Source organism: Triturus cristatus, chromosome 1_2 (assembly GCF_964204655.1).
Source record: "Triturus cristatus chromosome 1_2, aTriCri1.1, whole genome shotgun sequence".
Classification (NCBI taxonomy): Eukaryota; Metazoa; Chordata; class Amphibia; order Caudata; family Salamandridae; genus Triturus; species Triturus cristatus.
Genome location: NC_140580.1, coordinates 835,754,348 through 835,767,689, shown reverse-complemented (window position 1 = coordinate 835,767,689; position 13,342 = coordinate 835,754,348). Strand labels below are relative to the sequence as shown.

The window sequence follows — 13,342 nt, the reverse complement described above, 5'->3', positions numbered from 1 at the left end:
GAAAGTATAAACGCATAGGAACGGTAAATAGACACAGACTCGAAGAACAGCAAAAAACATGTTCAGGCACAGCAACACCGAGGGACATGGGCAAAGCAAACATGAAGGACATGTATAAACGAAGGACTCTGGTGAAAGCAAAAGACATGAACCACAACATAACAAGCCTCATTATACGCCATATGACGCCATGAACACCACCGCCTTTCTCCGAGGTCAAGCAGAAATGCCTCGGAGAAACGCAGCAGCATTTTCGGATTCGGGGGTGTGTTTTTCTTTCTCTCCTCTTGCCATTGGCTGGAATGTTTACATTCCAGAGGAGAGAAAGAAAGTAATAAATACGCCCCCGAATCCGAAAAAGACGGAGCTTCTTTGGAGAGACAAAGCTCTTCTCCAATGGCTGACCAGCATTTAAGAGGCCAGCCAATGGAGAAGAGGGGAGAAGAGGGGCGGGTTCAAGCCCCTCTTCTGGAAAACATTAAATCTTTGAGCGAGACTGCGCAAGCGCAGCCTTCGTAGCCGAGACCTAAAAAGAGGGTTAGGCTGAAATTAGACCCCTTTCGATGGCTAGGCAATGCGCCGAACGCGTGTTCACGTGTCCCCTTACAGTCTGGTGCTAGAAGAGGGGCATACATGTAAACCTGGCACCCCGAACAGAGGGGCTTGCCACATCACGTGCAACGATGCGCCCAGAGTAGTGCGCGCTCTAAAACACGGCCCATCAACGCGCAAATATTATTAAAAAAAAGATATATGCAAACATCGGCACTAAACTACAAATGGAAGCGGCGTGAATCGGGTTACAGGGTAAATACCCTGGATTTGTACTACATAATGCCATCTGCACGTTGAACATGCTGTGCTGTTTTATAAGTGTATGTAACGTGCAATGTAAAGTGATATACGAGGCTTGTAACATGCTATACAATGTAATTTACTCAAATTGTAGTTTGTTGTTGGAAGTGTGTACTATAATTACAGTGTAGGGTATTAAGCAACACAGTGAAGTATAATATACCACACAATCTATAATGCACAATACGAGAAATGTTCTACATTTACAACATAATACACAATGCAACACAATTATAATGCACTATAAATGGAAGGTACTACACGGTTAAATACATGTTTCATCTAATATAATACACACTAATATACCAAATGCGTCATGAACGACCCCCTATAATCTACTTTGCACTAAATATTCTGTGGCACACTACATCAACAAATGAACAACTTGAGGTGATGTTTTTGCAACGGACAGCACAATGTATTGTAATATACTTGGAAATACACATACGGCATAATGTTCTAAAGTGTATTTGCTAAATAATATACAATGTAGTGCACTAAACTTGCAGCACGCGACCATATAATATACTATGATTTCAATGTACAATACTATGTAGTTATATTTGTGATGTACAACGTCATGTAATACACCGTGCTTGGGATGTAGTACACGATGTAATGAATTGCACTTGTGATGTACTGTGTAATGAAATATTTTATGTACAATGAACCACACAATGTGAGAAATATACTTGTGATGTAGTAAATGCTGTGTTTTACTATACTTTTGATGCCCGACATAATGTCGCATTTACAACGCTTTGAAATACAATGGGCTTGTAATGCAGTACAGAGTATAAAGCAACAATAATAACAATAAGTATGTCATTCACATGCTGTACAGCGGAAAAGCCAAGCACCCTGCTTGCTATTTGGCGTGGTTTATTTGTAAGTTACTACACGCCATGGAGAGCAGAATGGAAGCGCTAAATCTGTAAGGTCCTCCACACCACTTTCCTGTGCTTGTGATGCACTATTGTTCGGATTGCACTTTACATCTTTGGAGCACGGACAGAACACAGATCGCTGTGTGTGGGCGTGCCGTGTGCACGGTGCCGGCAGGAGCAGGTATACACACGTCAAAGCCTCGCGTTGTGGCACCGGCTTTACACGCTCTCTTGTCTGCACGAGAAACTCTCGGCGCGCGCAGACACACACGCATGTTAGGCGAGCCCCTCACCACCTCTTTACAGGTTACCTAGGTTACAAGGGCTCCAGGATCGGTGTGACTCCGGCTTACACTAGCGTAGTTCGCAGAACCACTTACAGTAGTGCAGTTGCCGGAGAACCACAGACACACCCCACGGACCTGGTGTGGCATGACATGGGTCCCAGGGCAGCAACAATGGACGCTAAACCCGGATGCCCCCCGGACAGACGCAGCATTCCCACCGCTATGGTTTAGCAGACCCCGTATATAGTGTTCAAGGCGAGTGCTTTAATTCAGGCACTCACCTGGCACACAAGGAGCCTAGTAAGTAAATAAAATAATGTGATACCAACAAAGCAATACACGCTGGTACACACCGTGGTGCACAGTGAAAAAACCATAGCTCTCGGAGGTGTAACGCCCCTCAAAATATCTGTGCCGGTCACGCTGAGCTGAACAACCCACGCTAAGAGTTTGCAACTGCAACAAGACAACTGAGCACTATGCATGCACACACACACACACACAGTTTGTAGTAAAGATGTATACCATTTTATGCACAGTGACATATATTGATTTAGGATGTGTGGCGCTAGAAATGTATGTATAGTTTTGCGCAAATGTATAAACATACACAAGGACTCTAACGTAGAACATGGCCCCAAAGTAGCGACACCACTTAAAAAAATACAAGAAGACCTGTCGTGGTGAGCGACCCCCTGACCGTCTTAACGCCGGCGGCGACCGACCCAACATGGCCGCCGTCGGTACTCCCGGAAGTGTAGGGGACGGACTAGTTGCTTCCCCGGAAGAGGCGGGTGCTTCCGCTACAAGAGGCCGGCTGGAGGAGACGAGAGGTTGTCTACCGGCGAGACCGAGCGACGAGGAAGAAGAGCGGAGAGCAAGCGACAAGGAGGAAGAAGAGTGGAGAGCGATCGAGAAGGAAGAAGAGTGGAGAGCGTTCGAGAAGGCAGAAGAGCGGAGAGTGAGTGACAAGGAGGCAGAAGAGTAAAGAGCGATCGAGAAAGAGGAAGAGTGGAGAGCAGACGACGCGGAGGAGAAACAGGACGGCAACAGCTCGTGGAGCGCCACCCCTGAGACCGCTGATCTCCCCGAGAGCAAGGAGACTGGGTCTCCCATCACCACGGCCCCGGGGGAGGGTCGTGGCAGCAGGCAAGTGCCGAGCGGGTATTTGGGAGTCTTTCGTGGGTTATGGGGACGCATGAGGGGCATCCACAAACAGTCACCTGACATCCCTCTCCACCTAGGCACCTAAACACTGGCGACAGGGCCCTGGTGACAGTCAGCACTACCTTTGCCCCCTACTTAATAAACCCATACCCGTACTGTTCTGTAGGCTAAAGCCTGGTTTCTTTTCTTTTCTATTTCACGTACGTGCCTAAACCCCCACGAACACCTGTGTGAAGAGACCGGAGTCCCTGGACGAGGCTTAAGTGGAAGAACCCGCCCAAGAACACCGGGAGACCCGGAAACTCCGTTATATAACCTACCTAGGTGATACCAACATAGAGACCCTGAAAGAAATAAACGAACACCAAAACCAACAAACCGTGTGGATAGTACTTGACCTAGAGGGAGGGGACACCCAGCCTAAGGGAAAGACCACAAGTGGTGTCAGAAGTGGGATTCACTCTATCTGGGAAAAGATAGAAACCTACCATGGAGACCATAATTACCCAGTTGGCAGAAGGGCAACGCCATCTGCAGCTTGTGTTCGAAGAACAAGCCAAACTAACACAGCGTGACAGAGAGGCTCTGCAGACCGTCGTAAAAGATCAAGCAACCCTCCTGACAGCCAACCAACAAGTGCAAGATACAGCTATCCAACGCCTTACAGACACTATAGCAAGCGCCAGGGTACATCCAAACGTTCCGGGTTCGGTGCTGCAGAAGTTCCAACCAGGAGATGACCCGGATTACTTCTTTGTGAACTTTGAGAGGGTAGCATCAACTGCCGCATGGCCACCCGAACGGTGGGGACAATACATAGCGCCTCTCTTGTCGGGAGAGCTACAGGCTGCGTATCAAGCCGCCAACCCAGCCGGGGTCACCAGTTATGCCGATGTCAAAAGGGCCATCCTGGAAAGGCTGGGTTGCGACCAGGAAAATATAGGTCCCGATTCAGGAAAGAGAAATGGTCTGCAGGGGACAACCCAAGGGCCCTATATTATCGTATACGGGATCTGGGAAATCGGTGGTTGCAACCCACCATCTTCTCCGTTTACGAACTTACCGAGAAAGTGTACCTCGAACAGTACCTCGAGGCCTTACCCTATACCACCAGAGCATGGGTCAAACAACACCCCAACCTCTCGGTTACAGTAGCTGTGGACCTCGCCTGTGCCTACCACCGTTCCCCTGAATTCAAAGTTCCTCTGACCCGAACCCATGTAGGCCCCCAAAAGCCTCCAAGTAAACCCATCACACCCTACGTAGAACAGAGAGGGCAAGCGGTCCCTCGGGCTCCGGTCAAAACTACTCCCTCCGGACAAATCCCGTCCGGACCCCAGTGTTTCCACTGTGCTGAGTGGGGACACATTGCCCGACACTGTCCTTCCCGACCTTCCCAACAAGAGCCCATGGATGTAGGGTATACTCGGGGACGTATACTTGTCACAGGAACAGACCTGACCGGTACAGAAAAAAGATACATATAAACGGCAAACCCGTTCTCGCCTTTTTAGACACGGGGTGCCACCACACAGTTGTAGACAAAACCCTAGTACGTGAATCCCAATACATAGGTAACGACTGTATACAGGTGACCTGTGTTCACGGTGAGAAGAAATTGTATCCCTTAGCCGAAGTCCTCCTCGATATAGAAGGAGAATCCCTATTACGGAGGGTGGGGGTAGTATCAGCCCTCCCTGAAGCAGTCTTGCTAGGAACAGACCTCCCCAGATTCCACGACTATCTACAGACGTCCACCCTTTCTTCAAACCCCGTAACATGGCTGTGGGATGCCCCTTTTTCTAATGAAGAGTTACAGGGAGCTTCCCCCAAGACCCCAAAAACACGAAGGGAAAAGAGGGAAGACCAAATCAGGTATCTTTCCACCAGAGCGGTCTTAGCCTCCCCTGTCTTTACCTCCTCAGACTTCTCCCCAAGAACAGGACGGAGCTTCAGAGCGGCCCAAAAAGACGATACCACCTTACAGAACGCTTGGGAGCAGGTCCAGGAAGAACAACCAGACAAGGTAGGACCCTTCTTTTGTATACAAAAGGGGTTATTATACAGAATATCCCTGGAGGGGGACAAACGAAAAGAACAGTTGTTAGTCCCGCGCCCCTTTAGAGAACAGGTACTAGCATTAGCCCACAGCCAAACAGGGGGAGGGCACTACGGCAAGGAACACACACTAAAGTACCTATTGCCTAGGTTTTATTGGCCGGGAGTATACCAAGAAGTCGTCCGGTACTGCGCGGCTTGTCCCCGTTGTCAATTGATTAACGCCCCTGCTATACCTAAAGCCCCACTCCAACCACTACCCATCATAGACGTACCGTTTAAAAGGGTGGGAATGGATCTGGTAGGACCCCTGATCCCGTCTGCTAGGGGACACCAGTACATTTTAGTATTGGTAGATTACGCCACAAAGTATCCAGAAGCCATACCCCTGTCATCCATCACAACAACAGCTGTTGCCCATGCTATGGTCTCATTCTTTTCCCGTGTAGGGTTTCCCCTTGGACTTTTAACCGATCAAGGAACCCCGTTCGTGTCCCGCCTGATGAAGCAGATATGCGACATTCTGAAGGTGAGACAAATACGTACATCAGTGTACCATCCTCAAACGGATGGACTGGTGGAACGTTATAATCGAACGATAAAAACCATCCTGAGGAAAAGCATAGACAAAGCAGGAAGGGATTGGGACCGGCAGCTACCTCTCGTGCTATTTGCTATCCGGACGCATACACAGGGTTCTCACCTTTCGAACTCTTGTTCGGAAGAAGTCCACGTACTCTCTTGGATATGGCCGTGGAACAGTGGACCGAGGATGAGGACGAAGGAAAACCCCTCCTTCAATACTCTGCCTCACTAAAAGACACTTTATCTTCCCTATGGGAGGACGTCCACTCCAACATGGAGAGCGCACAAACCCGACAGAGAAAACAGTACGATCAACATGTACGTCTTCGGGAATTCTTTCCTGGAGATCAGGTCCTTATCCTCCTACCCACCTCAGAAAAGAAGCTCTTAGCCACCTGGCAAGGGCCCTACAAAGTAGTGAATAAGGTAACCCCTGTCACCTACCAGATAGCTGTCCCGCACAAAAAGGATGTAGGTCAAATATACCACATAAACCTCCTTAAAGCCTGGGAGAAACCCCCAGCCCACACCTCTAGCACGGAGACAGCCGTCCGCTACATTACAGAGAACAGGCCACTAGAAGTACTCCTCCCACCACGAGACCTGAAAGAAAGACCACCCCTGCAGCTGGGACCCCAACTGACCGAGACCCAAAGAAACCAAATGCTCACACTGTGTGCTAAATACTCCTCAGTCCTGTCAGGGATCCCAGGGAGAATGACACTAGTGGAACATGACATCATCACCAACACGAAATAACCCATTAAACTAAGGCCCTATCGCATCCCCGAGGCCAGAAGACAAGCAGAAGACCAAGAAGTTCAGGACATGTTAAAGGCAGACATAATTGAGCCCTCCAATAGCGCTTGGTCGTCTCCCGTGGTCCTAGTCCCAAAACCTGATGGCAGCATTCGTTTTTGCATTGATTTCCGCCAAGTGAACTCAGTGTCCAAATTCGATGCATATCCCATGCCAAGGGTAGACGAGCTAATCGAGCGTTTAGGAGAGGCCAAAGTAATGACCACAATCGACCTAACGAAAGGTTATTGGCAAATCCCTCTCTCCCCAACAGCCAAAGAGAAAACGGCCTTCTCAACCCCCTCTGGGTTATTTCAATTTAAAGTACTACCCTTTGGCCTACACGGGCCCCTACTACCTTTCAGCGGTTGATGGATGCCCTCTTAACCCAACATCGACACTACGCGGTTGCCTATCTAGACGACATAGTCGTGCATAGTCCCGACTGGAATACCCATCTCACACATCTAGAGGCTATCCTACAAACCTTAGAGAAGGCCGGTCTGACGCTCAATCCTAAGAAAACGACGTTCGGTACCAACCATATAGAATATCTGGGTTATGATATCCGTGACGGTTGCATAAGACCCCAAATCAACAAAATAAAGGCTATCGCAAACATACCCCGACCCGCGGATAGAAAAGATATACGTTCCTTCCTTGGACTAGTGGGGTATTATAGGAGGTTCATCCCCCGGTTCTCGGAAGTCGCTAGCCCCCTTTCCGACCTCCTCACGAAAGCCTATTGTGGAAAACGCATACCTTGGTCCACACCTCAAGAAGAGAGTTTCCATCAGTTAAAAAGAACTCTTTGTTCAGCCCCCTTCCTTATGTGTCCGGACTTTCAGAAAACCTTTGTACTCCACGCCTCAGGGAGGGGCCTAGGGGCAGTGTTGTCCCAACCAGATGACTCGGGTGACCTACGTCCCATTCTCTACCTCAGTAGAAAGCTGTTTCCCAGGGAAATGAAGTATGCCACAATCGAGAAAGAATGCCTTGCTCTTAAATGGGCGATGGAGGCCCTACAGTATTACCTCTTGGGACGCCCCTTCCTGTTACTCACTGACCATGCTCCTCTCACCTGGCTTTCTCTCCACAAAGACTCCAATCCCAAGATCTTACGGTGGTTTCTTTCTTTACAGCCTTTTTCCTTCGAAATCCTTCATATGCCGGGTAAACTTCAAACGAATGTGGACTATCTTTCCCGGGTCCCGATGCTCGAATGGCCCGAACGTCCATTCCCGGGGGAAGGGCAGTGTGGTGGTGAGCAACCCCCTGACCGTCTCAACGCCAGCGGCGACCGACCCAACATGGCCACCGTCGGTACTCCCGGTAGTGTAGGGGACGGACTAGTTGCTTCCCCGGAAGAGGCGGGTGCTTCCGCTACAAGAGGCCGGCCGGAGGAGACGAGAGGTTGTCTGCCGGCGAGACCGAGCGACGAGGAAGAAGAGCGGAGAGCGAGCGACAAGGAGGAAGAAGAGTGAAGAGTGATCGAGAAGGAAGAAGAGTGGAGAGCGTTCGAGAAGGCAGAAGAGCGGAGAGCGAGTGACGAGGAGGCAGAAGAGTGGAGAGAGATCGAGAAAGAGGAAGAGTGGAGAGCAGACGGCGCGGAGGAGAAACAGGACGACAACAGCTCGTGGAGCGCCACCCCTGAGACCGCTGATCTCCCCGAGAGCAAGGAGACTGGGTCTCCCATCACCACGGCCCCGGGGGAGGGTCGTGGCAGCAGGCAAGTGCCGAGCGGGTATTTGGGAGTCTTTCGTGGGTTATGGGGACGCATGAGGGGCATCCACAAACAGTCACCTGACATCCCTCTCCACCTAGGCACCTAAACACTGGCGACAGGGCCCTGGTGACGGTCAGCACTACCTTTGCCCCCTACTTAATAAACCCATACCCGTACTGTTCTGTAGGCTAAAGCCTGGTTTCTTTTCTTTTCTATTTCACGTACGTGCCTAAACCCCCACGAACACCTTTGTGAAGAGACCGGAGTCCCTGGACGAGGCCCAAGTGGAAGAACCCGCCCGAGAACACCGAGAGACCAAGAAACTCCGTTATATAACCTACCTAGGTGATACCAACATAGAGACCCTGAAAGAAATAAACGAACACCAAAACCAATAAACCGTGTGGATAGTACTTGACCTAGAGGGAGGGGACACCCAGCCTAAGGGAAAGACCAAAAGACCAAAAGTTATAAATGTTTTTCAAATGACATAAAACGTTTGATTCGTAGGCCACACATGTCCGCTGTAAAAACGGATTTAGAAATAACACCGTGGAATTTAAAGTGCCGGACAGCAAATCCGTTTCTCTTTGACAAGTAAACATCAAAGGACACAGTTCGAATTTAACATAGCGCCACGAAACGCATGTCTAGTGATATTTGCAGCTATACAATCACGCCAATAAAAACACAACGTGCGTGTTCATTTGGAAACAGAAGTGTGACGTGATAGCTCAAAGGAGGAAGCTCGTAAATTATATTTCTGAGAGGCTGCACCTGAGCAATCGCAACTTTAATTCAACAAGTACAGAACGCTCCAAGAATGACACGGAGGTTGTGAAAAGAGACAACCCGTTTGAAATTTCTATTTTGGGTAAATTCAAATAAAACATTAAAGCGTTTTTTTTTTTTTATTTATTTTTTTACAGTTGGTCTTATCTAAGAGAAAATGAATACACATTTAATTTAAGAAAAGCCTGAAAGTGACCCTCTGTGCTGTCCCTGGTAAGTGACAGGCGCCGCAGATCTCTCACTCCGCCCCTAAATTAACACATTCGGACGCGTGTTTTTCCTGTGAATTTAAGTCATAAATAGTAACACTGTTTGTGCAACTGGGAAACAGAAGACGCGTTTAAGAAGCGAACTTTCACAGCCCATTAATCCCGGGGCGGGCCCTGGTGAGGGAAAGATCTGGATTTTGTAAAACACATTTTCAATAAGGTGGGGAGAAGCAGAGGCCGGGGCTGGACGGGTGCAGTGCAGTGGGGGTCAGGGAGGTTGTGGGGACTTTCTGATGGGTGTGGGGTGTACAGAGGTCGTGACAGATCATTTGCCACAGCGTGAAAGGGCATATGTATACACTTACCTATCGAAGGGGGCCGGCGCTGAGAACACGTAGGTTTTTGGACGAAGAAGAGGCAGACTTTGAGAATGGCGGGGGGTGCACACAGATTCTTGGGGTTCATGGGTAAAGGGAGGGGGGTTCCATTGGACGCACAATGTCATGTGGTGCAGTGAGGTTTTGTATTTTGCATTTGTATAGCACATTGATGACCCTACTGTGGTCTGTGAAGCAGCAAGGAGAGGAGATAAAAATTAGGAAGGCCAGGACACCAAGGTGACAGAAGGTAGCGTGGGAACATGAGGCGCAGAGAGGTCAAAGGTCGAGGGTGAAGTACAGTAAAGGGCCTAGGTGAATTTTTGGAAACTACAGAAAAAGCGCAAGACCAACTCAGGATGCCAGGGCGCACACTGGAAGTAAGGCTGCCCAGGGTACCGCGGACGAAAAACTCAATAAATTGTGTTGTTACACGTGGCTAAACGATGTACATGAAGTGTGCATACGTGAAATGCACCCAGATCGGCGGGCAGTGTCTCAGCAGTGGACCCGGTCAGACCGCAGGTACAAGATGCCTCTAGTTAGACAACCGATAGAAAAGAGACGCTACGTGTAAGAGACGACCACGACGGTGCAGAATGGGCAAATAGATGAGTAGGTGCGTGCAAGTCAGGGGTGCAAGAGGAGAAGGGTGCAGGAAAGCATACAGGGTGAGAGGTCCAAGAGAGAGCGCACCCAGGTGGATGCTCTGTACCCGTGAAGATGTACTGATATGTACACCCTTGAGGAAAAATCTCACAGAGTGCCACATCTGAGGTGTAGGATGCTTGCACGTGAGTCCGGAGGCGAAAAGGAATTAAGGACGACTGCTGGACAAGGGGTGCACATACAAGAGGGGTGTTGTGAGAGAGATGCGCCCAGGCGAGTTGAATGCTTGCACACAGATGGACATGACGGGCAGGGTACAGTTGGAAAGATGAGGCCTGCATACTGGTAAGAGTGACTACACTCAGGTGTGAGTGCGGTGTACTCGGTACTCACCTATGTCCTCCTCCAGCCTGCTGCCCCGTGCCCTAGGCTCCTTCCGTGCTGGCTCTGGTGGTGCCTTTCTCCGAGGTCAAGCAGAAATGCCTCGGAGAAACGCAGCAGCATTTTCGGATTCGGGGGCGTGTTTTTCTTTCTCTCCTCTTGCCATTGGCTGGAATGTTTACATTCCAGAGGAGAGAAAGAAAGTAAAAAACACGCCCCCGAATCCGAAAAAGACAGGGCTTCTTTGGAGAGACAAAGCTCTTCTCCAATGGCTGACCAGCATTTAAGAGGCCAGCCAATGGAGAAGAGTAGAGAAGAGGGGCGGGTTCAAGCCCCTCTTCTGAAAAACATTAAATCTCGGAGCGAGACTGCGCAAGCGCAGCCTTCGCAGCCGAGACCTAAAAAGTGATGGATATTTTCCTAGCACTGGTGTCTAGCCTTCCTCAGCATCAAGATGTAATGTTATACTAAATAATGGTTCAATGGAACATTAATCAACCTTCTCTGGTGATCAAGAAAGTGCGAAGAGGTGGGATGATGGGAAGAGAGGTGAATGCTCAATTTAGAAGTTCTACCACTTCTCTAATCCTACAAAATGGTGTCTTCCAATTACCCTGTCACACTCCCAGGGTATTCAGCAAGACTTTGACATATGTGTGTTATGACTCAAGGCCAGCTATTGCCGTTGGATTGTATAGGATGAGGGGAAGAAAGTTGTGAGAAATAACACCCACTATCGCACCACTTGATATAGAACACAAGTAAACGCACACGCAAGCTGTTAAATTCCACTAACCGGTGAGTGCACTATCAGAGAACCAGACACCAACATGCACACCACTTGCCAACGAAAACCCAAAGGCACAACACAGATCCACCAAGCTCCAAATTCCTGCACCAGTTCATGTTAAGTTATAAGATGAGCCCATTCACCGAGTATTTTCTTGCTGATAACCCACAATCATTAAGTTACATATCAAGTGGGTAAACATGTGGGGAAGAGACGGATATGTAGAACACAAACAGCATGATAACAAGGCAAACGAAATAGACACAAAACCGGACAGATTCCAAGCCAAATAGCACAATCAAATTTTTAAGTAGCGGTACAAACATGTAGACACAGGTTAAAGATTAGGTGTTATGACCTAATAACCCCATAGGAGCATCTTCGTTTTTGGGCTAAACCATCATTAAACTGTAAAATTGTTCACAAAAAGCATCTAAGTCAAAGTTAACACACACTCAAAGAGTTACCTCAATATTTTCACTCTTTTGGTGCATCACCATCAGGGAACAGGTGCAACACTGAATACTACCAAGCAGCTTTCCCGGTAGATATGCAGCCCTCAAAATTTGTGATGGGCTGCACTAAAAAATAATATACTAACGTAATCTTATTCAACATGCTCCTTACTGCACATATATGTCTTTGAGATCATTGCTGCGCAATAGTATTCAAGAAGTATTTAGACTCCACAAGTGTTGAAGGCTTCATAATCTTTATTATCAAATTGAACGGTGCTCATGTGTTTGCCTTGAGAACTTCAAGACTCACAAGTCTGTAGTACTGCTATCGTATATACATCATACTCTGTTTAGGCATCAACAGTAATTGTCTGAAGTGACTTAACCATTTCACTGATTTGGTAACTCATTTAAGTTATATGTGTGCGTAAAATCTCCATATGTGTCATTTCAAAATTAGTCTAGTTACACATGTCCCATGGCATCACAAATTTGCACCAACCAAAGATCGAGTAGGTGCTGCTGAATTTGGTGGATGTTGTGCTTTACCAAAATCCCCGTAACATGGCATATGAGCTGTAAAGAGGTCTCAATTTTTACTGTCAATTCTGAGAAATTTGCAGCTGTATGACCAAATAGGGCAAGGGACAAGTCCAAGTCACTTCAAAATATGTGAAAGAAATATGGAGCAAAGAAACATCATGTGCAAACACCAGACTGATAAACTGTGCTATGCATTATTGCTAGGAGACATCTGCCCAAATTTCAGTATGGAGCCCAGCAAACAAATAGCATTTACATGTGTCAAGAAGGAACTATGCTTGAATTTAAGCAAGCAACAAGGAATATGGTAGTTCCATAATACAGGACTTAACACCAAAAGAGAAGCGAGGCAATACGAAGTCACACCTGAATTACCTGATGTCTTCTTCTATTTTGGCCTGCGCATCGAGGTCAAAGGGATCCGCAGAGAATAGACGAATCCTTTCCTGTTCCCGCCGGGCCCTTTCCTGCTGCTGTTCCAACAGCACTTTGGTAAATTTCTCTGCAACATTAAAACCATTAGACATGATCAGCTCAAATTACCAGATAATTTTCATTTCATATAATTTACTTGATATGTCAGAGCACCATTTCAAAGCATGTATTCCACATTCAGGGACATTCCAATGAAAATTCATGAAAGGATAGCTCCATCTGTGAAAGGATACTCCAACAAGTGTTAAGTTTAATTGCTGTTTAGCCAAAAGCACATTTTCGATTTAAAAAAAGCACCATAGATTAGATCTGCATTAAGATTCCGATTGGGTTAAAATCAGGCTCAGTTAGGTTCCTAGCTTAACCAGATGATAGATCAAATTGT

General features: G+C 47.8%; 1 protein-coding gene across 2 annotated transcripts in view; it reads right to left on the bottom strand.

The window, feature by feature from the left end:
• LOC146868106 (uncharacterized) overlaps nucleotides 1-13,342 on the bottom strand; it is a 230,857-nt gene that overhangs the window by 68,309 nt on the left and 149,206 nt on the right. For both annotated transcript variants that reach the window (XM_085608951.1, XM_085608950.1), the window contains one exon: nucleotides 12,898-13,024. In XM_085608951.1, the coding sequence (XP_085465077.1) occupies nucleotides 12,898-13,024 (127 nt within the window). The remainder of the gene's footprint in view (nucleotides 1-12,897; nucleotides 13,025-13,342) is intronic.